The 25392-nt window shown below is 35.5% G+C and overlaps 3 protein-coding genes across 3 annotated transcripts in view; 2 read left to right on the forward strand and 1 right to left on the reverse strand.

Moving 5' to 3' along the window:
- Positions 1 to 25392, forward strand: part of DHX29 (DExH-box helicase 29) — a 360925-nt gene that overhangs the window by 239234 nt on the left and 96299 nt on the right. The window lies entirely within an intron of this gene.
- The window catches only part of MTREX (Mtr4 exosome RNA helicase), a 98350-nt gene that overhangs the window by 35525 nt on the left and 37433 nt on the right, over positions 1 to 25392 (reverse strand). Inside the window, exons 14-18 of the mRNA XM_072605600.1 lie at positions 24862 to 24963; positions 20122 to 20247; positions 17058 to 17208; positions 14601 to 14773; positions 7156 to 7224 (exon numbers count right to left, since the gene is read on the reverse strand). Of these exons, the coding sequence (XP_072461701.1) occupies positions 7156 to 7224; positions 14601 to 14773; positions 17058 to 17208; positions 20122 to 20247; positions 24862 to 24963 (621 nt within the window). The remainder of the gene's footprint in view (positions 1 to 7155; positions 7225 to 14600; positions 14774 to 17057; positions 17209 to 20121; positions 20248 to 24861; positions 24964 to 25392) is intronic.
- Positions 7443 to 9671, forward strand: LOC140501730 (60 kDa heat shock protein, mitochondrial). Its single transcript, XM_072605621.1, has one exon. The coding sequence runs from the start codon at positions 7490 to 7492 to the stop codon at positions 9209 to 9211; it is 1722 nt and encodes a 573-aa protein (XP_072461722.1). The 5' UTR covers positions 7443 to 7489; the 3' UTR covers positions 9212 to 9671.

Raw genomic sequence — 25392 nt, forward strand, 5'->3', positions numbered from 1 at the left:
GATGGTATCATCAAATTCCTCTCTTGATGATTACGTTAAATTATAATTCTCTAAGTGTTAACACTGTTCTAAGTTGACCATACAGTTGGGCAGGTAGTTCTTTTAAGGTGAACTTTCCCTGATAATTTGGGGCCACATATGATTTTTCTGGAAAAAATAGTGAGTTAAAACTGACAAATCCCCAGTAAACTTTGTAAAAGTATGTGATAAATAATTTAGCTCCTAACACTTCAGGTATAGCCACACTTGAAGCATTCTAATTTTAAGGATATAACAAATTTTCTATTTCTACTGTAGAATAAAACAAAAACTAGCAAATATATTCATAAATAGATTTTTAAAGATCCAGTTACTGAAATATAAAATAATTTTGTTCATGTACAAATGTCTAAATGATTATTTTTCTGTAAATATGGCTATTAATCAAGTGATAGAGAAAAATATATTACTTTAAGAGGCAAATATTTATGAATAAAAGTGAGTTTTTCATTGGGTTTTAAACTATTTTCAAATGCTACAAAAAGATACACTTAAACTAAGGACACTGAAAAAAGTGGTGAGACTTTTAAAATGCTGGTGCTAACAAAAAAAGAATATTATTTGAAGACTGTCTATAATGCTCAGGATAATATTCTTCTTTATACAAAAGACTAATGATAAATGTTACTTAAGTTATCTCTCCTAAGGAAAAACTTGGTTTTCCCCCAAAAGATACAGCAAACATAGTAAACAACACTAAAACATGGTTTTATTCTTAGTGGAATGAAGGAAAATAATTCTTATTATTCAAATAATATACATGCTAGTGTTTCACTTGATTGCTCATAGCAAACATTTCATTTTTCTTGCAAAAAATAGCATTTATCAAGTCAAAACAAAAGGAACAACAAATAATTACTGTACCATGTCAAAAAGAAGATGTCTTTTTGTGGTAATAACAACCAGAAATTTAAAATATGAACAAAGTTAATTTTTCAGGTGAGAATATGTTGCTAGGAAATTAGCAAAGCATTTTGCTTCAAAAAAGAAATAGAAATAAAGCCAAATGAATATGGCAATAACTTATGTAGCCTATCCACCAAACTCAACAGTAAAAATAAATAAGTTAATTTCTAGTGTTTCTATGATGATCTCATTAGGAAAAGGTCACGTCTAACTTTACTTTGTTCACGAGGTATTCTTCACCAAGTTTGCTAGAACATAAACTTTAAAAATACAAATATCTATTACAAGCAGATGAAAGCCATCTGAAAATGAAATTCTTACGTAGCAAAGCAATTTCTAGACAGTCTAAAAAGTTTCTTAGCATGCATTTAAAACTCTTTTGATAATACACATTTCAGTATTTCTAAAAAACTGATTCAATTAATGTGAGAGCGCCCTCTATATGCAGAAAGTCCTCCCTCTGTCTTAGTAGATGATCCTCATGAGTTACTCTGGCCCAAAATAACGCATCAGCTGGACCTGGCCACCAACATGCTGGTTATATATTTCTCCAAACCTAGCAAGAATGGTCCTTTGATAACAGATACAATCTATCATCATGTCCTTATTCAGTATCCTTCTATTCTGGTAGAACCTGCCAAAATTTGTCCTGAGTTTACACAGACTCCACGAATTCAAAGAATTCATTAGTAACATCCCAGTAAAACAGACATTCATTAAAATAACAAATGAAAACAAAAATAATAGGAATATGAAGGCTATAGTTCTATACAATCCATTTATAATTTTAAATGAACAATTTTGTTCAGTATCATAAGGAGCAAAGTGATTAAAAAATTATTACCATCTACAAATTAACAAAGAGAATAAGTAAAAATAGTTATCTTTTAAAATATTACTTACCTTGGAGTCCCCTATATAAACCTGATACACAAATGTAGAGAGTAGAATTATAAAGTGTCTCTAATACATCTAAGAAAAACATGCCTTAAACTGTGTGAATGGAAATACATTTATTAAGTGCAAAGCACTATCCTCAGACAAAAGTAAGACCAGCCCCTGCTTTCAAGAAGCTCACACTGTAATGGAGAAAGTAAAATATACAAGTTTCAGCTGCAAGTTCAATGAAAAGGTCCCATGGTTCTTTTTTTATAAACAATAATATGCTTTTTAAAATTTTTCAGCACCAGCTACAATCTTGAAATTCAATTTTACAGGACTACAAATGTTACTGATAACCTTTGGGAAATCTTTTACTACTTACTTAATAAAACTACCATTTGAGGTCAGCATTCCATAATAATGCTGCTAAGTAAGTTGATTACTTGTCCAAACATTTTATCATAGAACTTTTTTGTCAATGTGAAATCCATAAAATAGGGCTAACTATTAAAAGGTTAGGTATTGCTTTATCCTAACTGTAGAAGAATGTTTCTTTGCTCTTTCACTATTAAGGGGAGAAATACTTTGCTTTTTAATAACACTAAAGCAAAATAAATGTTTTAAAATGAATAGTTGTAGATAGCTGAAACTACTCCTATATGCATACAAACTTAGAAAGAAATCTCTTACGCTCAACTGAAGTATTCCCTCTTCATCTTGTTATTATGTCTACAAAGTTTGGGTCAACATTTTTATCTAAGACAGATTTTTGTGCCAGACGACCGCCCAAGCAAGAGGTCTAACTAACAACCTCAGATTAAAAAATACAAGGCAATCAAAATTTACTGTTACATTAAGAAAAGCTTTCACAGAACAATAGTAAAACAGTTCTAAAGGCTACGAAAATATTGATATTTAGAGTACAAACCACCACAATGTCAAAATAGATAAAACTATCATATAGGGGAACACTTGAATAATGAATACAGCACATGAGTCGGGATTGCTTCCTTGAAATTCAGTCTTCATATTCATAACATATGTCTGGAATCTTCTGAAGTTTCATTTCACCAAGGGAAGTCACATGACTTTTTTCCTTCAATGGATCTCTGGTCTGTTGCTTTTTGAGCACATTTTGTTCATTGCACAATTTCGAAGTAGTGTAGTATTGCCAAGGTATGTTGAGGCATGAAGATGTATTCAGTGTATAATGCCATTCCAACAATGGAATTCAACATGGAATTGAAGACAGTCGTCTCCCAGGGTTCCAGCATAGAGAGTGTGGTGACAAGCAGATACAGCTAATAGAATGAAGATATATGCTGCCAGACCCTTCCGAATGTCTTGCCAGCCACTGGAAAGGAACCTCGACGAGAAACCTGTCTTCCAGGTGCCTACTTGGTCTACGCTCACTCCCTCCAGCTAAGCCCACTCTCAGTCCCTCCCATGGTTCTTAAAATGCAGAAGGCAATACATCTTCTTTAATGTTATGATAAAACCATAACAATTTCTGACAACGAAACAACTGATAGTCTTCAGTGGCTGTGGCTTCAGCACCCCCAGGGCTGATCAGACTGAATTTCCGTAATAACTGCTTCCCTTGAAGGTGGCTATAGAGATAGAAGCAGCAATGGTGATCTAGAGGTTCTGTCACTCTCGGAGTCCTTGTGCTTACCTGGCCAACGATGACAGTGGGTGAGCAGTTGGTATCAGTGGGGGCTCTCCATGGTGTGTGCCAACCTAAATGAGGGCTGCAGAGCTAGTGCTTTTGGGATCAATTATTCCCAAGGCTCCAGAATTTGGGGTACTGGGTGATAAGAGAGTCCAAGAAGAAGTGATGGGATAGTGATGGTACAATGACTTTTCTGACATTACACTGCTTCCTGGGTCTCTCTCAAGGGACTTTTGTTTCTTCAGCCAGGCTCTCCTGCTTGCCTTGCAGGTGGCAGTCAGTGTGGATAGCAGGCCCTCCCAACAGAAGTGCTTGCTAAAAACTGCACTGCGGTATATAACACATAAGCTATCCAGTGTAGCTCCACAGGTATTAAAATTACGAAGTGTGTCCTTTTGCAATTCTAGCACACAATTTGGAAAACACACATTTTCATGAATCTGCACTTAACCTTCCTTAAATGAAATATATGTGGCATTAAACAATATTGTTTATTTTCTGAACGAGTGAGAAGAGACTAAGGATAAGTTTTAAGTTTAGTACATGCAACATTCTATATTCCTTTTAAAGTATGTACCATGTTAAATTAAGCACTATGAATTAAAAGCTTATCCTCATAAAATAGGATAACTTTTCATTCTATAACGATAATAAAAATCTTACTACCACAAAATCTTTGGATTAAGATTGTAAACTAGTTTCTAAAACTAACAAAAAATCTGCAAGACAATTATCTCAAAACTTCACAAGAAAATGTGCTGATAAAAATAAAACCAAAACCCTGTATTATTTTGCTTTCTAAGCACTAAAGGCAAAATTACTTTAAAATATTTCCTTAAGGTATCTGTAAATAAAAGCATGCTAGCTACATCTCATCTCTGGTGCAAAACTGATGAAAGTGTACTGTACCTCCCATCAAAAATAAGAGTTAATATTCCTTTTTAGCAAAACTGTCTATCAAGTATGGACAACCTAAGGAATAAACAGACAGAAGTAAGCTACCTTCTCCATAACTGTAGAAGACATTAGATGTCATACTTTTCTACTGTGCACAAAATAATTTAGCAGGTGTCACAGTGGTAAAAACCACTACTTCAAATAAACCTAAAGATGACAATTAGAAGCACATTTCAGTAATTTGCTTCCTGAAAAATTTATGTCCTACAAGGACCTAGGGTCACATCGAGTGAAAACAAAGTGTACATATACCGCTACTATTTTAACAGAGTTTGAACTTTTTAAAGGGGGAAAATATAATGCAACAATTTCCAGTATGGAAAAGCATAACGAGGAGAAAAGAGCACTGGAAAAGCAATCAATATTTCAGCTGTATAACTTCTGGTTATCTCCCTGTTTTTTTGGAAATAGGAGAAGTGCTAAATTGTGAGAACATAAATTACTTGGGGAAAATTCTCCCTGTGAGACAAAACTACTGGGAAAACTATAAAGTCTTTTGGCAGAAATGAGGTTTACACTAACGTCACATAATACATGCTACAATAAGTTCAAAATGGATAGACAAATTGATACATAAACCACAACAATGAAAAACAGCAAAGAATGAGATCAAGCAATGCTCACCAGTGCTCAACCAATATGATTAGGACAGTATTCTTAATACAAACGAGTTAAGAGGCAATCAAAAAAAATAAAATGGATAATTGTGATATAAAATTAAAAAGCTTTTGCATGAACATATTAATAAAGATGTGATAAGACAGAATACAATTTACTAGGAAAGATAGGTTTATGAAGTATCTTGGATTAGGGCCATATCCAAGACATACAGGAAGTTAACGTAAAGACCAAGAGCCATTCATGAATGTAAGTGATTAAACAATATAAAAAATTCTTAAAGGAAGAAATGCAAACTATTAATAGATAATAACAGTACAAATAGCTACAAGTCACTAAGAAAAACACAAATCAAAATAACTGAGTTTTCATTTCACATCCAGCAAATTGTCAAAGAAGACAAAAGAGAAAATAGTTGATGTAGATGAGGCAGCAGGAAAACAGGCCACCAGTACAAAGTGGATGACCACTGACTGAGGAATGAGAAAACAAACCACGGCATATAAATGAAGTGGATTATTGTTAGTCCATGAGAAATAACAAATCTAAGTATCAAGAGTACAATACGCACAATGACTGGAGCAATAGAAACAGAAAGAAAATGGGAAAACAATACTTTGTTATTCTAGTAACTGCTACTGACCATGGGGAAAAAAGAGTTGGAAAAAGTACACCTCCTTTCCCCTCCCTTTTTTCAAAACAGAGATGGGATATTACTGGAGTGGAGCACTGCATAAACTGCCAGCCACATGTAATGTGCTGCTTGGGTGAACTTTTTTAAGTCTTTATGACAAAGGATGACTTGCTGGGGAGGGGACATATTTAGAAAAAAGCAATATAACAAAAGATTTATCCTAACCACCTCACATGCTGACCATTAGCAGCAAGACTGCTGTAAGGATCAAATGAAATAATGCATCAAAAGGTGGTAAAGCATTTGCATTCTGTAACCCTTAAATAATTCCTTAAATGACGGTATTACTATTAATAATGATGTATTTTTAAAATAATCAAGCATTCTATAAATGTAAGGTATTGTCATTTATTTGATGATCTTTTAGTTTTTACTAGAAAAATGGCAACAACTATTCCATACACTCGTAGGAGTGTTGTAAGATGACGTCAACTACGAATGAAGATGCGATTGAAAATGTGATATTAATTCCTTATCCAATGCAATCTGCTTTAACATTTCAAATTCTATTCAAGTGTTGCCAGGTCAAGCAACTGTCTCAAATTGTAATTATCAGGAACCAGCTCTAATTATAGGACAAATTCTGATCAATGTAGTGATCAACCACAATCAGAGGACTGATAAAGAAGCATGCTGCCCACTTCCGGATAGAGCTGATGGATTCAAAATGCTTGAGGAGATATAGTTTGGACATGGCCAACAGGATAATCTGCTTTGACTATACATATTTGTAACAGTATTTTTTTTCTCCATTCAATGAGAAAAGAGGTGAAACAGAGGCTTATAAACTGAAATTTCATCAGCTTTTTTTAAAAAAATGAATTACAAAGACAAAGAGATAAATATCAATTTTCGGTATGATTATTCCTAGGACACAACATTAATTTCTACTTTATATGTGCGCATTAAAAAATTTTCATTCTTAAAATATCAAAAAGACTTAAAAGATGGTGAGGACCAGATATTCTTCCTCCTTTCACAACTCAAATTAATAAGAAAGTCTCAGCAAGAAGTCAGGCCTCCTAATGATTTCTCTTGGCCATCTCCAGCAGTCCACAATGTATTCCACTTCTAATTTTCACCTGGAAATCTGGTGAAAATCATTAAAATATTCTATACATTGAAGGGAAAAAGTTATTTTTAATAGAAATAAAAAATTTCACAAAGTTTTACAGTTTTTTGTAAGACAACAAAAAGTTTCTATGGGCACAAAATTCAATAAGGTAAAAAATAAATCCCCTACATTAAAATTTTCAACAATATTTTTCTTCTAAAAATATTAGTTACTGATCAGATTTTTAAAACTAAGACCATGAGAATCTCATGCCTGAAATGATTGACTAGTCACTTATATACCTATTTTCCTAATCAAAGGTAATCATTTTACCTTAACATTTGATTTCTTGGAGAAATTCACCACTACTCCCCAACCAAAATCATCCCCTTCATTCTTCACCTGAGAAAAAAGAAAAATAGCTTATGAGAATAACTTTTATTACCTTTAGTATACTTCAGTTGTCTAAATATCTTGAATTTATGTATAGGTATTTGATAAAAAAAAAAGACTTACCCTGCCCCCTTTGACCTATCTCCCTTCTTATTCTAGCTGAATCAATTTCGTTCCTGCAAAAACCTTTCAATTTTATGTAAATAAAATTATAATTTCTGACTCTCGTTCCTGCCGATCTGCACCGTGCGCTTGTCCGCCTGCCCCCGCAGAAATGCTCCGGTTGTCTACAGTCTTTCGCCAGATAAGGCCAGTGTCTAGGGCACTGGCCCCCCACCTGACACGTGCTTATGCTAAAGACGTCAGATTTGGAGCAGATGCCCGAGCCTTAATGCTTCAAGGTGTAGATCTTTTAGCTGATGCAGTTGCTGTTACTATGGGGCCAAAGGGAAGAACTGTGATCATTGAACAAAGTTGGGGAAGTCCCAAGGTAACAAAAGATGGTGTGACTGTTGCAAAAGCAATTGACTTGAAGGACAAATATAAAAACATTGGTGCCAGGCTAGTTCAGGATGTTGCCAATAACACAAATGAAGAGGCTGGGGATGGCACCACCACAGCTACTGTCCTTGCACGATCCATTGCTAAGGAAGGCTTTGAGAAGATTAGTAAAGGAGCAAATCCAGTGGAGATCAGGCGAGGTGTGATGTTGGCTGTTGATTCTGTCATTACTGAGCTTAAGAAGCAGTCTAAACCCGTCACAACCCCTGAAGAAATTGCTCAGGTTGCTACAATTTCTGCAAATGGAGACCGAGAAATTGGCAACATAATATCTGATGCAATGAAAAAGGTTGGACGAAAGGGTGTCATCACAGTAAAGGATGGAAAAACACTGGATGATGAATTGGAAATTATTGAAGGCATGAAGTTTGACAGAGGCTATATCTCTCCATATTTTATTAATACGGCTAAAGGTCAGAAATGTGAATTCCAGGATGCTTATGTTCTCTTAAGTGAAAAAAAGATCTCTAGTGTCCAGTCTATTGTACCTGCACTCGAAATTGCAAATGCCCATCGTAAGCCTTTAGTCATAATTGCTGAAGATGTCGATGGAGAAGCACTAAGTACATTGGTTTTGAACAGGCTAAAAGTTGGGCTGCAGGTTGTTGCAGTAAAAGCTCCAGGATTTGGTGACAACAGGAAGAATCAGCTTAAGGATATGGCTATAGCTACTGGTGGTACAGTGTTTGGAGAAGAAGGACTGGCTCTTAATCTTGAGGATATTCAAGCTCATGATTTCGGAAAAGTTGGAGAGGTCATTGTGACAAAAGATGATGCCATGCTTTTGAAAGGAAAGGGTGAAAAATCCCAAGTTGAAAAACGTGTTCAAGAAATCATTGAACAATTAGAGATTACTACTAGTGACTATGAGAAAGAAAAATTAAATGAACGTTTGGCCAAACTTTCTGATGGAGTTGCTGTGATAAAGGTTGGTGGAACAAGTGATGTAGAAGTGAATGAAAAGAAAGACCGGGTTACTGATGCACTTAATGCCACACGTGCTGCAGTTGAAGAAGGCATAGTTCTGGGAGGTGGCTGTGCATTGCTTCGATGCATTCCTGCCTTAGAAACATTGACTCCAGTTAATGAAGATCAAAGAATTGGTATAGAAATAATTAAGAAGTCATTGAAAATCCCTGCAATGACCATTGCTAAGAATGCAGGTGTTGAAGGCTCACTGATAGTTGAAAAAATTTTACAAAGCTCCTCAGAGATAGGTTATGATGCCATGCTTGGAGATTTTGTGAATATGGTTGAAAAAGGAATAATTGACCCAACTAAGGTTGTAAGAACTGCTTTGTTGGATGCTGCCGGTGTAGCGTCTCTGCTAACTACAGCAGAAGTTGTCGTTACTGAAATTCCTAAAGAAGAGAAAGAACCTGCTATGGGAGGGATGGGTGGCATGGGCGGAGGCATGGGAGGTGGCATGTTCTAATTTCCTAGAATAATGCTCTATCATTATGATCTGTGATGCAAGCAAAGACCCAAGGCAGTGTTCTTCGCTAACTTCGGAGAAGTCAGTTGGAGAGAGGACTGAAGTAAAGGCTGATGTTTAAGAAAATCACTATAACCATCAGTTACTGGTTTCAGTTGACAAAATAATGGTTTACTGCTGTCATTATCCATGATAAAGATAATTTATTTTGTATTTTTTGAATAAAGACATTTGTACATTCCTAATACTGGGTGCAAGATCCATGTACCAATGTTCTGCTTTCAACTTAAACCAGCTGAGGCATTTTTACTATTCTGTTAAATCAGAATTTTAGAATTTGCCATCTAGAAGGAAAGTTCAGAAGCAGCCTTTCCGTGCAGACGAAGATTAATTAAAATTGTGTACAAAGTAGAGAAATATCCAATTATGTGATGACCTTTGTGTAATAAAATTGTTTAAAGTTAAAAAAAAAAAAAAAAAAAAAAAATTATAATTTCTTCTGTAATTAATTTTCTCTCTTTTCTGGTTAAGAATTCAGCCCCTACCAACAGTTATCTTCCTTTATTCTATTTTTTTGTATAATACAATCTTTTAATATTCAGATCACATATCATGTGAACTTACTATGGTCAAACAGTGTGATAAGAACCTTTGTCCGATGTTTTTCAGTTTTTCTAGTAATTCTTATCCAACAGGGAATACTTTCCTGGGTAATCTCTATTTAGGGATTTACTAAACACTGAAGTACTGAGTTCAATTATTTCTGATTTTTCTTCGTCTACTCAGCTCCATTTTTTCAATCTATATTTTTTGGAGTCAATATTGAGGGAGAATAAGTGAAAGAGTGGGAATGACAGGAGATAACTTGTTGGGGAAGATGTAATGGAACTGGATCACTTGAAAAAATAGAGGTCTTAGTCTTGGGAAGGAGTAAGGTCACTTCATCATGTAAAAGGGGTGAAGGAGCAGACAGTGGCAGAAGGCACTTGAGAGACAGATAAGGAAGAAATAAGGAGTTCATGGTGAATGGCCTCAATTTCTTCTGCACAATATGAGACAAAGTTCTTAGATGAGAGTAGGGGGAGCCATAAAAGTTTTGAGGAGGGATGAAAAGGTTTGGAAGAGCTGATGCGGAGAAAAGGGCAGTGAACTGAAAAGAGCAGAATACTAGGATTGTCTAGAAGCAATGAGGGCACAAGCAAAGTTAACATAACAAATTTGTAGTGGACCCAGCAGGAGTGGTTGTGTGATTTTTCTCCACCTTAGCATGTATATAGGCATGAAGGTGACAAAATGGTGGGAGTGATCCGAGGCTGAGGCTTGGCTAGATGTAATCAGTGATATAAGGGAACAAAGGATTCAAGAGAAGAAGACAGTGTCGAGTTGGAGTGGTTTACCCAGGAGTCAAGATGGGGAGAAGAGGAGAGATTGGCTAACGCCAATGAGATGACTGAGAAGAGAACTGAAAGGTCAAGGATCTGAAGGTCACAGTGAGGATGAAGAATAGGGTTATTAAGGGAAGGCAACAGATTATGGCTGGATAAAAGGATTTCATAATTCTTGTACATGGAGGTAGTGTGTGTGTTCGTCCTTCACTGCTGAAGAAGACCACGCCATCAGAGAAACGATAACATGACTTGCACTTGACTTTGTTTTGAGTGAGGGAGGACTGTGCAAGGTCACCAGCCTCACTTTCTCCTCCAGAGCTATCTGGATCCAGTGATCAGATATTCATCAGGATGACTGGAGATGACCCAGGAAGAGGCAATTGGGGTTAAGTGACTTACCCAAGGTCACAGAGCTAGTGAGTATCAAGTGTCTGACATGAGATTTGAACTCAGGTCCTCCTGACTCCTGCACTGGTACTCTATCCACTGTACCACCTAGCTGCCCCACATGGAGGTGGTACATTTGTGAGTGATGGCAAGATGAAGGGTATGACCATCTTTGAGAGTGGTTGAGGTGGGATGCAGGAATAGCTCATGAGGAGGTGAGTTGAGGAACTGAGTAGTTAGGATATTTGAGGGAGAATCAATATGTACGATGAAATTCCCTGGTGTGAGAGCAGGACTTGGAGAGAAAGAGGAAAATTGCAAATTAGGCATCAGACTCATTGAGAAAGGAAGAATGACTGGGGTTGGGGTTGGGTTTGAGGGGGTATCTGTAAACAACAGCTACCAGGATTTTGACTAAGTGACAGATATGAGTAGCATGAACTTTAAAGGAAGAGAGGTTACCAAGTGAAGGAGGGAGAGAAATGAGAAGTGACAATGGAGAGAGAAGAGTATCGCCATCTTGACCAGTGAGTCAAGGAGAATGAGTAAAGATGCAGTCAGTATTAGAAAGGATGGCTAGGGAGGCTATGCCATTATGGAGAAGCCAGGTTTCAGTATGAACTAACAGATAGAAGGAGTGGGAGAGGAACTGATTTAAGATGAAGGGAGGTTTGTTGACTATGGAATGGGCATTCTAGGAAGTACAATGGAAGGGTTGGATGAACTCTGGATGAAACTTTAGGGTGGGAGGATTGAGGGGGATGGGAATGAGGAATCGGGGGTGGGGGGCAGTAGTAGGGTTTGGATGATGATCTAAAGGAGTTCAGAGTCTGTTCATCATTGAGTGAAGGGTGCTACAGTAGGAGATGAAAGGCCTAAAGTCAAAGGGAGAGGTGCTGCTCTTTGAACTGGGGGGGTCTCTATATCTTGGGTGGTAGATTAAGATGGCTGAAGGAGGGTGAAAAATGCCTTGTGCTAGTACAGATGAAAATGGGTGCTTTGGGGAAATGGAAGGTACCAGGCCTGGCATTTAGCAGCCTTGTCAGGGGACATGCAGTGCTAGGAAGGAGATGGAAGGCTCAGGGTACAAGCTCATCTAAGGAGTTTGGCTATGAGGCTGCAGCAAAAAGTGGTAGACTCTCTGGGCAAATGGAAGGCATTCAGACTGGTTTAAGTCTATATTCTGTCAGTCTGCTTTCCAGTTTTCTCAACAGGTGTTATCAAATAGTGATTTTTTTCCAAGTAATTTACACTTTCAAGTTTAAATCAGTATATTAACTTTGGTAGTTATTTTTATTAAATTGTCACAGCACAAACATGACCACTGAATGTTCCTTCAGTTATTTGAAAAGTTCCTTATTTTGGGGAGGGAGGAGACAGGATGTGGGCAATCGGGATTAAGTGACTTGCACAGGGTCACACAGCTAGTAAGTGTCAAGTGTATGAGGCTGTATTTGAACTCAGGCCCTCCTGACTCCAGGGCCAGTGCTCTATCCACTGCACCATTTAGTTGTCCCTTCCTTATTTCTTTAAGCAGCATTTTGCAACTAAATGTACACAACCAATTGTGCTTTGATAGACTGACTCCTGAATATTTATACATTTTATAATTATTTTGAATGAGGCTTCTCTGTTACTGCCTGATGGATTTTGCTATTACATGAAAATGTTATCAAATATCAACTTTGATATCAGATATGATAAACTAATTTGGTAGCTTGTAACTTTGCTAAAGGTATTTTCTCAATCAGTATCTTTATTAATTCCCTAGGATTTTCTAAGTAAACTATCACATTATACAGAAATAGGGACAGTTTTATCTCCTCTCTGCTTACCTTTATGGCTTTAATTTCTTTCTCTTGCCTTAATGCTAGTGTTTAAATTCCTAGAATGTTACCAAAAAACTGTAGGGAAGAGGTATGCTTGTTTAACACCTATAATTACTGAGAAAACTGCTATGTTTCCCCATGAAATATAAACTTTGGGTTTTAGATTTTTTTAAAAATAATATTAAATAATTTTTAATTTTTAAAAATAATATTAAATAAACAATCCTTCTATGTCTCTACATTTTTTTGGAATTACACATAATTATGTGAATTTTTAAATATATAATTACGTTGTTTTCCTAATGGGGAATTAAAGACACTCGCATCACTGGTATAAATCCAACTTCATCATAGTGAATAATCTTGCAGATAAATTGGTATATTTTCCTCAGAAGCTTATTTAAATTGTTCATTTGGGGTTAATTATTAATATTGATCTATAGTTCTTTTTCTTTATTTTTCAACAATTTAGCTATTAGGTCTGTATTTGCCTCAAAAGTCCGATGGACTACTTTTTCAATATTCATGAATAGTTTGTCTAATAATAACTTGCTTAAATTTATATGGGACTTCAACGCTTGCAAACTGCTTTTCATATATATATATACATATATATATATATGTATATATATATATTTCATCTCTTTTGATAAAACGATCCCCTAAGATAAGTGCTATTATAATCTATCAACAAATATCTAGTATGCAACTATTATATTCTAGGCACAGTGATAAGAGAAGGCAATACACATAGAAAAGTAAGCAAACAACAATTTAGAGGATAAACTAGAAATAATTAACAAAATGACAGCAAAGTAGAATCAAGATGGACTGGGAAAGATTTCCTATATAGGTGGGACTTGAAGCCAGGGAAACTATAAGGCAGAGATGAGGAGGAAAAGAATTCAATGAATGGGGGTTATCCAGTGAAGATGGATTATCTTGTTCGAAGAGTGGTGAGGAAGCCAGTCACTGGATAGTAGAGTACATGGTTGGGCGGGTGGGAGCGGAGAAGAGAGGGGAGGTGTATAATTATAGTAGCACTTTTTTGTAAGAGCAAAAGATAGGAAACAATTTGGATTCCGTTGACTGCAAAATGGCTAAACAAACTATGGTATGTGACGGTGAAGGTAATGGACTATTACTGCACTGTAAGAAACAATGAAGATGACAAAAGCATGGAAAGACTCACATGTAAGGAAGCAAACTGAAGTATACAGAACAAGGAAAACGATACACGTAACAACTGTTAACAATTTAAATGGAAATAAAACAAGAACAATTAATTGAAATGGAAGGCTATGAAATTATAATTAAGTTTGTCCTCAACAAAGAAGTATAAAAAGACACCTCATACCCTACTTCTGTGCTGAGGTGGGGCAATAGATTGTACAATCCTGCATATAAAATCAGACTTTTTTTTGGATATCTTGAATAGTTTTGCTGAACTACACTCCCCCTCCTCCCTTTTTTATTATAAAGTACAGCTCTCTGGAAAAGGAAGGGGGAGGAATACATCAGAAGAAGTATATAATATAAAAACCAACATTACCAATTAAAGTTATTTTAAAAAAAAATTAAAGGCATGCGTTTCTACTTTTATTTACTAAAAATATAGAGGATTAATATGCAAGAGTCCTATTTCTGCCTTTATCAAATGGGTACAAAAAATCATTTATATTCTCTCCATAAACTCTTATGATATGGAGCATTCTGGTACTAAGATTATGGGGCATAATTTTTTACAAAGAAAATTTGAGGAGTGGAGCAGTTAAGAGAGCTTACCTTTACCAATCGTCCTGGCTGCAAAAATGGCAAACAGTACTTTGGTTTGTGGATATATTCTTCAATCTCTTTAGCCAGTTTGGCAAGCTGTTGCCTTATTTTGTAGTAGATGACTACACTTTCTTCATTGGGAATTGCTATTGCATTATACTGTGCTTCTAGTTTCTTTACCTCTGTAAATTAAAGTACGTATATGTGAAAAAAATGTGTGTGGGGGAACCACGTTAAGACCTACATTTTTACTTCTTCCACTGGGAATCATCAATTCAACAAACTACTATGGGCAAATACGCCATGTAAGGAAGCAACCCAGGTGCTTGGAATACAAAACCCTAAATGAAACGGTCTCTGGGATAGCCTTTACATTTGGAGTGAGGAGGACATTGACATATATGATACCAAGTAATCTGAAGAAAGGGAGCAACACCTTGGAAGGAATTAGTGAGTGCTTTAGAGTGGAGGTGGTTACTGCACTGCCTCTTGAAGTCAATTTACTCTTCATGCCTGAAGTCAATTTATAATTTGTTTTTCAGAAGAGAAGAGAAATGAACAAAAACCCCTCTACTCTCATCACCCCACATCTTTAATATCTACTTTTCTATTCCCTCTGCCCAAACAACAACCCATATCCCACTGATCCTGTGCCTTAGGGACATTACAATGGACAGCAGTTCCATCTGGTATACTTTACTTTATGCTAATACTGAGAAGCCCTCAGTCTTCCAGATAGATCATATCCTTGGCTCAATGTCATTTTGTCTCCCCCAAAGAGAAGATGAGTCACAAAGTTTAAAGATAAACCGGTCAGTTGAAGAGAAGAGAGGTGGAGAGGAAACTGCCCCATTCAAAGCAAAGTCTCTAAATGATTAAAGAGACAAATGAAAAGCTGCCACAATGCTTAAGCCCATTTACTCTGGAAAGGTTCCTCATCCCCACTTCCCCTACCACAAACTAAGATGTCACTAGTGATCTGCTAACTGAGCCAGAAAAGACTAGGGTGTGATGAATGGAATACTGGTTTTGAAGTCATGAAAAGCTGTGTTTATATCCCATTTTAACAGCTGTGTGATGCTTATTCATGACATCATTTAACCTGAGTCTTGATTTACTCATCTGGAAAATGGGCTACATACAATAGCATCTATCTCACAAGACTGTTCTTATTTCTTTCTGACACTGGGAAGGTGCTTTGTTGAGACAACTTTACTGAATATTTTACATTGCTGACACCATTACTGTCCACAACTTGTTAATTCTCCTCCTTAGAACCCATTATAAAATATCACTACGTCTTACATTAAACTATGTTACCAATAATAATTCCTGCTAGTTTTTGCCTTTGTAGGTTAAAATTTAACATGCCTATTTTTGAAACTTTCCCAGAGAGCATCAATTGGTTTTTTACTGGAGCTGTTCCTTGACACTTGAATTCTCATTAATAGTCATATGAAAGTTTTACTCCAAAACATCACCTTGCTTTTTGGTTGACAGAACAACTTGGTTTACTGTTTTGCATGTAATAGAAGCAACACTCAATTTAGAGTCAGAAGGACTGAGGTTAACTTTAGGCTCTGCTAACTTACTATTTATGTGAATGGTCAAATGACTTCACCTTGTCAGTCCTCATCTATACAGAGAGGGTATGACTGCCAGGGTTTCTTCTGGTTCTAAATGGCATGAACCCAGGAATCTTATCAACTGTGTGACAGAGGCACTGCCTTGCTTGCTTGTATTTGCATCCCCAGCACTGTATGTGGCACCGTGCTCTAAATAAAGACATCTAGCAGTAACCATTTCGACTTTTTTTATTCTGTGGGACAGCTGTGTTTGGTGGCTTCAAAATGTCAAAAGGAATAATTCTGGCCCCTTTTAAGAAATGGATATTAAAACGGAAGAATGATTAGTTTACTTCAGGAGAAACTCTGAATTAATGAGTAATGAAACAACTGGAACTCAGCAGTTATTTTACCTTCCTGCATTTTTCCTAATATCTCACCAATAGCTAAAACCTAAAGGTACATAACTGGAGTTCATAATCTTTTTTGTGTCATGGACCTCCTTTCCTTTAAATTTATCTGTGTCACTAAACCTATGAATCCTTTCTCAGAATATTTTTTTAATGAGTAAAATAAAGGGTCTCCTTTTGTAATGCTATTTTCTTAGGGAAGAAAGTATAATAACTATCCTGCAATATATCAAATTATTAATGTGTAATTATTTTTGTTTTACTTATTTTTTACTAAAGTGCTTCTTAGAAAAGAGCAACAAAACTACATAGAAAGCTTCTTTTGTCAAGTTACCTTAGTTTAAAAAAAAAAAAACCAAACCCCCAAACTTAACACATTAGAAAAAAAGAGAGTTGTAAATGCAAAATGAAACCAAACATTAGTTATCTTGTTGCATGGTCCTACATAAAAATTTAGTTTTGTTAAAAGGCAATGCAGATTTCATACTTACTCTCTACTACTCCGGGAATAGCTCTATAATGCTGAAATTGATAAAAAGATTTTTCCAACATATACTCAGGATTAATTTCTTCTACACGCAGCAAATTCAGAACCATGTTATAGGTCAAGTGAAAAGCACTATTGAGAGGATCAGCTGAGCCCTAAGAGAGAAGACCAAATAAATCCTGTCAGTTTTAAAAATAAAGCTATGGTAGCATTTTCAGCCAATCACTGACAGAAAAGTTGAACATTTTAAGTGTCTATCAAATTGTACTATGTAATTTGATAGTTCAGTGTTTTCTTTTAGATGAAAACTACAAAGGTGGTGCTTTAATCTTTTCATAAATACTTCTGTATATCTCTTTGATTTGGAAACTCTCTTCACAAAGGTACAAATGGTCCTCATGTTTGGATTATTACGATTATTTACTAGTTGACTTCCTAAGGCCAATGTTCTTTCCACATTATATACCTGCTGATCAGATAGTTGTTTTTTTTTTATTTCCATGTAAGTCCTGTTGTGAAAGAAAACAAATAAAATAGAAATTTTTGTACACACAATTTTGTCCTTTTTTTTTCATCTCTTTGAGAGACAAACCTAGGAGTGGTTTTCCATGGTCAAAGGTTAAATGCATGGTTTTATAGTCCTTTGGGCATAGCTCCAAATTGTCTACTTAATGCACCAGTGTTTCAATGTTCTCATATCTACTCCAATATTTGTCATTTTCCTTTTCTATCATATTAGCCAACTTGACAGGTGTGGGGTGGTAGCTCAGAGTTGTTTAAAAGCACTAGGTTTTAAAGCAAATAAAAATGAATCAGTTTTATTCTCTATGTGCTATAACCACCTGGACCATTCACATTTACATGGGAATTAATGCTTTATAAAGGGCTTTCTTTATAATATTACCAGTAGTCAAAACGAAGGTCACAGTAGTTAAGTGATTTGCCCATGCTCAAAACTTTAGGAACTGACCAAGCCAATATTCATTCACACCTAAGCCCTGTGATAACACCACTACTTGGGTGTCCTCTGTTCAGTGTGTACAGGACATGTAGGCCCATTTTATTAGTCTCAAAAGCATGATTTTACTTATAAAGAATAATTACAAAGGTTTATCTTGCACTACTGTAAGGTGTAATCATGCTTAAGGACTAATGGGCCTTTTCATCCGTTCTATGACTGGATTCTCTAGGAAATGCTGTATACCTCTATAAGAATATGAGTTGCCTGAAAGTAAGCAATTTCTCTATTTTCTATTTGTATCCCCAGGGCTTAGCACAGTACTTTACGCATAATAAGATCTTAATAAATGTTTTTTATTTCATTCATGTATTACTTCAGCATGGGGATGGATCCCAAGTGCTGGAGAGTATAGAAAGTAGAAAATATAGAAAACTAGCAGAAAATAAGCTGTAACATTCTACCCATCACCAAACATTTATTAAACTGCTACTATATATGCCAGCAATACACTAGGTGCTGAGGAGATAGCAAAATAAAAAAAAATAAATAAATTCCTGTTCTCAAAAAGCTTACGGCTCTATGGAGGAATTGGGGAGTTACAATCTATAGCAGTGCAAGAAGTACTGGCAGGGACAAAATGACCACTCTCTGAACGAAAGAGAATCATATATTTTGCTGCTGGTCAAATCTAGCATCTAACCAAAGGATAACGGTTTTTTCTACTGGAAAACAAAATCTATTTTACAACAATGTGCTTTATGACATGGTTTCTAAGAACATCCTGTAGTAAAAAGTAGTAACTAAGTTACTGTTTTTAAATATTACATTACTTAAGTAAAGTAAATTAATTTATAATTAATTTTCAAAAAAGTTTGACCTATGTAAATTTAATATGAAATTTTAAAACTGTACATAGGGAAACATGTACCCTAAAACATATGCGCTATTGATGGAGCTGTGAATTGGTGTAAATATTCTGAAAAACAATTTGGATCAATGCCCCAAAGGGAAACAAAACTTGCACATCCCTTCTGATAAAGCAATATAAGTTCTAGGCATATAATCTGAAGAGGCCTAACCTTTCTGACCTAGTGATATCACTTCTAGGCACAAACTCTTAAGAGGACAAAGACTGATGGAAAGAACCCATATACACAAAAATATCAGCACTTTTTCTTGTAACAAAGAATTGGAAGTAAAATGGGTGCCAATCAGCTGAAGATTAAATGAACAACTTGTTCAGTTAAAATATAGAAATACGTTGTCTTTGTCCTTTGTGACCTGGCACAGCCCACCCCTCGCCCCCCCATCAAGCTCAACTGCAAGTCATGTCATCATCTTGACGTTATGGTCGTCTTTGAGAATGAAGCACAAACCCAAGGATTATTATAGCACCCTAATAATGAAAATGAAAGATTCAGAGAAACTTGGGAAGACAAAGACTTGTATGAACTGACACAGATTGAAGTGAGCAAAATCAGTATAAGAATTGACACAATGGGCACAACTAAGTAAAGGAAAACAACTTTGTGGCAAAAAACTGGAAACTAAGGGGGTGCCCATTAACTGGAGAATGGCTGAACAAGTTCTGGTATGTAAACATGATGAAATACTCTTGTGCTGTAAGGAATGACGAAGATGATGGTTTCAGAGAGCTGGGAAGACTTATATGAGCAGATAAGGAGTAAACAAAACTAGGAAAACACTAACGGCAAGAGATGGGTCATCTGTATAAGGTGTGAGGACAACCCTTCCCTGGGATGGTTTGGAGTTTAAGCCAAATGACATCTATGATGTAGATTTATAGTGTACCAAACAGCAGGAGACACTTTTGAGCAGAGTAGCAAGTCTGAACCTTCTTATCTAATAACTCCAACCACTAATACCCTTGACAAAACATACCAAGAAAATATTTTAAGTTGGCATTTCAGTTGATCTTTATATCTGTTTCCTCATTTTTGCAAGTGGAACTCAAATAGCACAGTGAAAACAAAGTATTTGCTTTGTAAAGTTGATAAAGTGCACCAGGAATATTTGAAGTTCAAATGCAACAGCCTTTCAAAGAATATACTGAAAAAATTTTTTTGTATCAATAAACTTTAATTACCTTAAGTAGCTGTTTTCCTACAGTTGGACTCATCTTTTCATCCACCATAAGAATGACTATCCCTCTCTCATCCATACCTCTTCTTCCAGCTCGACCAGACATTTGAATATATTCACCAGAAGAAATCTAAATGAATTTTTAAAAATTCCTATTAGTATAGAAATAGCAAAAAAGGTTTTTCAATGCCATTTTTGTTCTGTGTGCAGAAATTATACTCCAAGAAGAGATTCAGTATGTTTTTTAAGACAACCACAAAATAACGTGTCCAAGTTTTTAGAATTAATCAAGAAGCATTTATTAAGTGGCTACTAAGAGCCAATCACTGTGCTGAGTGCTGGAAATACCAAGGTAAAAATGAAGGAATTCCTATTCTCAAAGACCTTATATTCTATCAGAATAAAATCTACTCAAGTACAGAGTACAAAAGTGCAATTGCTCAAGTCGTAAAGAGAAAACTACTGTATGTTGCCTCTAAAATGATATGTTAAACATTAGGCCAAATATTAATTCACATTTTAAAATATACCATAGCTAAAAGAAGACAACAGCTAATTTATTAGCATACAAACACCAATTTCCTCACCAGTTAACTTTTTATCTAGGCAGAATTTCAATGAATCATACAATGCCAGATCTGCAACCAAATTTAACCAGAAATCATCTGATTCAATCCTCTCATTGTACAAATGAGGAGACTGAAGTCCAAAGAGGGAAAACAGTATGTCAAACTCAAATAGAAAGTGAGGCTTGAATGGATCCCTAACAATGACTTAGAAAACCACAAATTAGCATTATCTATTGTGTATTTCATTTTATTCATTTCCGTTGAACATTCCCCTATTCCATTTCAATCTGGTACCTGAGGCCTTCAGCTTGGCACCATAAATGACCACAGCAGAATTAGGACTTCAAACCAAACAATGTCCTCTGACACTCATGTCCAGCATTCTTTCATTTCTCATTATGTGAAAAAAGACATCACAGGTTTCAAAAAGTTAAAAAGTAAATTAATGAAGTATTTAAAATAAGTTCAATTCTGTTTTATTACTAAAGATATATTAATTCAGCATGGCACAGTGGCAAGTGAGACAGCTTAAAGCCAAGAAAAACTGGCTTCAAATCCTGACACAGGGAAAGTCACTTAAACACAAAAGTATTTTAGGCAACTCTCCAAGATTCTCCTCTGGAGAGAAGGTGCTGAAATGCTTTGGTAGAGGTAGTTCTACAAGCAGGAACTAGTTCCTGATACCACTGAAAGCCCATCTAGTCCTATAAGAATTCAAATTGTTGGAGGTGAGGGAAGGTAATATTTATACCAAAGTCAATATACTTAAAATTTTTGTTTCTCCATATTCTTTGCCTAAGCATTTCAAAAACTGAACTTATATACCACTGAATATAAAGAATTGTTTTATTTGAATTTTGTCAAAAGACGAGTAAAGTAATAGCAAGTGATATATACTACTCTCCAGCAACTAAATCTTCCCATCTAATTCCTATTGTGGTAATAAAATTGGCCATTTCCCTTTTTAAAACACTCAAAATGTGCTTTTCAGACAAGCCTGGGGCAGCTTAAGACAAAAGCCATAACTTTAGTCATGCAATTCTTCACCTATGCAGAATTAAGTGATGTGGCAACTTGAACTGTATGAAAAACATCTAAGGACTATAATTAAGAAGGATGAAGAAAAAGCTCTGCATAGCCAAAAGGCACCTCATAAAAGCCACAAACAAAGGATTAATAACTTTGCTAAGAAGAGACCTTTCAAGCCTCGCTGCTCTTACTGCATCTCACTAAATGCCAAAAGACTTGATTATCTGGTTTCTAAGCAAATTAGAAATAGCAAATTTGAATGGGGCAAGAGGGCTATTATATCTAGCACTAAAAGGAGAAAGAAAAAGCAGTTGAAAGTGTAAAAGCAAGGGTGAACAAAATAATTACAATAAAATCACTACAAGACAGGAAATAAGGAAAATTATATGGGGTCGTTTATTAGAGTGGCCAAATGCCCTACACACCCCAATAGACTTTCAATGCATTACAGCACAGTAAATAACCAATATTCAAAATGATGCATTATTAAGAAAAAAGTTAGATTATTTTGAGTATATTCAGTACCTACTTAGCAGGATGCATGATAACCACACATAAATATACATTAGTTGTGTGTGTGTGTGTGTGTGTGTGCGCGCGCACGCGCGTATTCTCGATTTCTTTTTTCTTTGAAGGTTATTGGGGTTAAGCAACTTGCACACGGTCACATGGTTAGTAAGCATTCTGAGGCCAGATTTGAAGTCAGGTCCTCCTGACTTCAGGGCCAGTGCTCAATCCACTGAGCCACCTAGCCATTCCTGTGTTAGTTTTCTGCATGAATCTAATACTTTGTAAATAACTTAGTTATTTTTACCAAAACAAGGATCCAAAACAATTCTGAAGGACTTATGGTGAAAGGTGCTGTCCATATCCAGAGAAAGAACTGGAAGAGCCTGAATGAAGATCAAAGATTCTTTTTCTTGGGTCTTTTGGGTTCTTTCATAGCGATAATTTACATGGAAATGTGTCTTGCAGGATTGCACATGTATAATCTTTGTCAAATTGCTTGCCTTCTTAATGTGGGGGAGGGGAGGGAAGATGAGAATTTGGAACTCAAAATTTGAAAAAAAGAATATTGAAATTGTTTGTACATGTAATTGGGAAAAAAATTATATTACAAAAAACAAATAACCAGTTATAAGTTAAAGAGAAATTCTATGCAGCTTAAGTTAAGAAAACTAGCATTGAACTCTACAGACATACTGCTTCTCATATATTCTCATATTTTTAAAAGAATAAAATCAAGACAAAACGTTCCACACTTAAGGTCAATGGCCACCAATGTAACTCCATTTCCATAAGGGGAAAAAGCTTTCTTTCAGCGTAAGATTAAACAAGCAGTTCACTCTTTTTCTCTGAGTTTCTAGTCCTTTTCCTGACCAAAACTCCTTCTTACTGGGAACAAAGGAACCTTAATCCCCAAACTTGAAACATAAAGGAAAGGAAAATCCTAATGCAAACACTAATCTCCAATCACTCCCAGATGACATTCCCTTTCTCTCACAAAAGCAAAGGTAGCCTCATTTAAAAAGGCAACAAAATCCTGAAGTATCTTGGCTAAGGATAACATAGCTCAGGACAAATGTTCTTTAATAATTGGAGTGGAGTGAGAGCAATACAATGATCTAAGGTAACTCCAAAGGATCCACAATAAAAAATGTTATCTACCTTCAGAGAAAGAACTGAATGCAGATCAAAGCATACTGTTTTTCACTTTGGGTTTTTTTTGGTCTGTGTTTTCTTTCACAACATGACTAATATGTAAATATGTTTTGAAGGATTGTATATGTAAAACCTATATTGAACTGCTTACTCTCTCAGGGAGGGGGGAAGAAAGGGAAAGGAGAGCAGGAATTTGGAAGTCAAAATTTTTAAAAATGAATGTTAAAAATTATTTTTACATGTCATTAGGGGAAAATGAGATATTATTAAAAAATAATTGGGATGAGAATATCTAAGATTAATAGAAAATGTTCCATACAAAGCTGGGAATTACACAGTGCTATATACCTTCCCCTGCCCCAATTTTATATTAGAGAAGGCAGATATGTTAGGGAGTGGAGAAGACTGAAGGCAAAAGTCACTATTCCTTAGATAGTCGACCTAGTACTTAGGACTAGTACTTAGGGAATTATGCCAGAAAAGCAGGGCAGACAATTTTGATTACATAAAATTAAGAGATACCATCCAGGGTAAAAAAAATACTTTGAACAGTCTCTATAAAAGCTGTTTTGGTAACAATGTGGAGTTATGAGACAAATCACTAAACTCTTTAGTCTTTCTGATCCAGCAATCCCAATAGTGAACATGTAACTCTAGTCAATCAAAGACAGAACACAGACCCACACTAACCAAAATGTTCAGAGAAGCACTTTTTATAATGGAAAAAAGTAGGGAGAAAAAAGGATGTCTAGTGCTTCCGCACAGCAGAACCAAGATATAATGGATATAATAATGTAAATGAAAGGAAAATTGAAAGCTAGGTCTGATAAGCAGATGAGAAATATACTTCTTTAAAGCAGGTAGAGATATTGAAGACTAGACGTCTAGGGTGCTGCCACATGTGTTGTGTTGGATGGTTTGGACCTGACATATTTTCTTTGTTATAAGGGAAGACTCTATATTGTTATTAGAGAGGAAAGGTATATCAGGAGATGACATAATTATAGTATAAAGACAAAAGGCAGTAAAAAGTATTTCTTCAGGGCTTAAGTATTGAAGATAGATTTAATGTTAGGTCTCTGGATCTTTCATTACTCACCAGTTGCTATGGGGGTGCACTTAACTTCTTTATCCTCACCCTTAAAAAGACTCAATAGTCGGCAACTGAAGTCTGCAACCAATTCCCTCAACCCAGGTAAATTTTGTTGTGCCTTAGGGACTATTCTGATTAAGGTTTCCAAAAGCAGTGTTCCCATAATCACCAGGCCTCAGTAAATGGCAAGCCCTCATTTAAAAAAGAAAATATCCACACAAAAGAAGGAGAATGGAGACAAGTAAACATAGCACGTGGTATCACTTACTATGGAATAAACTGCTTCAAAATCACAGGATTTTAAGATTTTTTTTTAACTGAACACAACACAAAACTATCAGATTAAAAAAATGGAAATTAATTCAACATGTTCTCTTGTAATGTTACTTACCCATCGAAAATCTTTCCCATCAAATTTACGGGCATTTGTAAACAACACAGTCCTGGCCGGCATGTTAATTCCCATAGCAAAAGTTTCTGTTGCAAATAAGGCCTAAGAAAGGAAAAAATACATAAATGAATACCTTTTCTTTTTGAACTACAAATGTTCTAATAAGTAAACCTTCTTTTTACATTACATTAAATAAGTATTTGTTAATAATTTTTAAAACCGAAAAAATAAGTCTCTAAGATTTTTTTAAAAACCTGAAGACAAGTTATCAAACTGTTTTAATTTACTGTTATACCCTTAGGGAATATGTAAACCATACATAAAATCATTGCTCAATAAAATCAGTTATTTAACCAAAGTAAAAAATGACTAGTTCAAGTATGTAATAAAATCCTTTTAGAAATATTCTTCTAAAAACAAAGAGTAATGGTTTAGAGACGTTTTTTAAAAGTTAAGACAACATAGAAAACAATTCACAGAATTTCCACAGGGTAGGTATTTTTTTTTTAAGCATATTTTTTCCTTTATTTT

This window comes from Notamacropus eugenii, chromosome 4 (assembly GCF_028372415.1).
Source record: "Notamacropus eugenii isolate mMacEug1 chromosome 4, mMacEug1.pri_v2, whole genome shotgun sequence".
Taxonomy (NCBI): Eukaryota; Metazoa; Chordata; class Mammalia; order Diprotodontia; family Macropodidae; genus Notamacropus; species Notamacropus eugenii.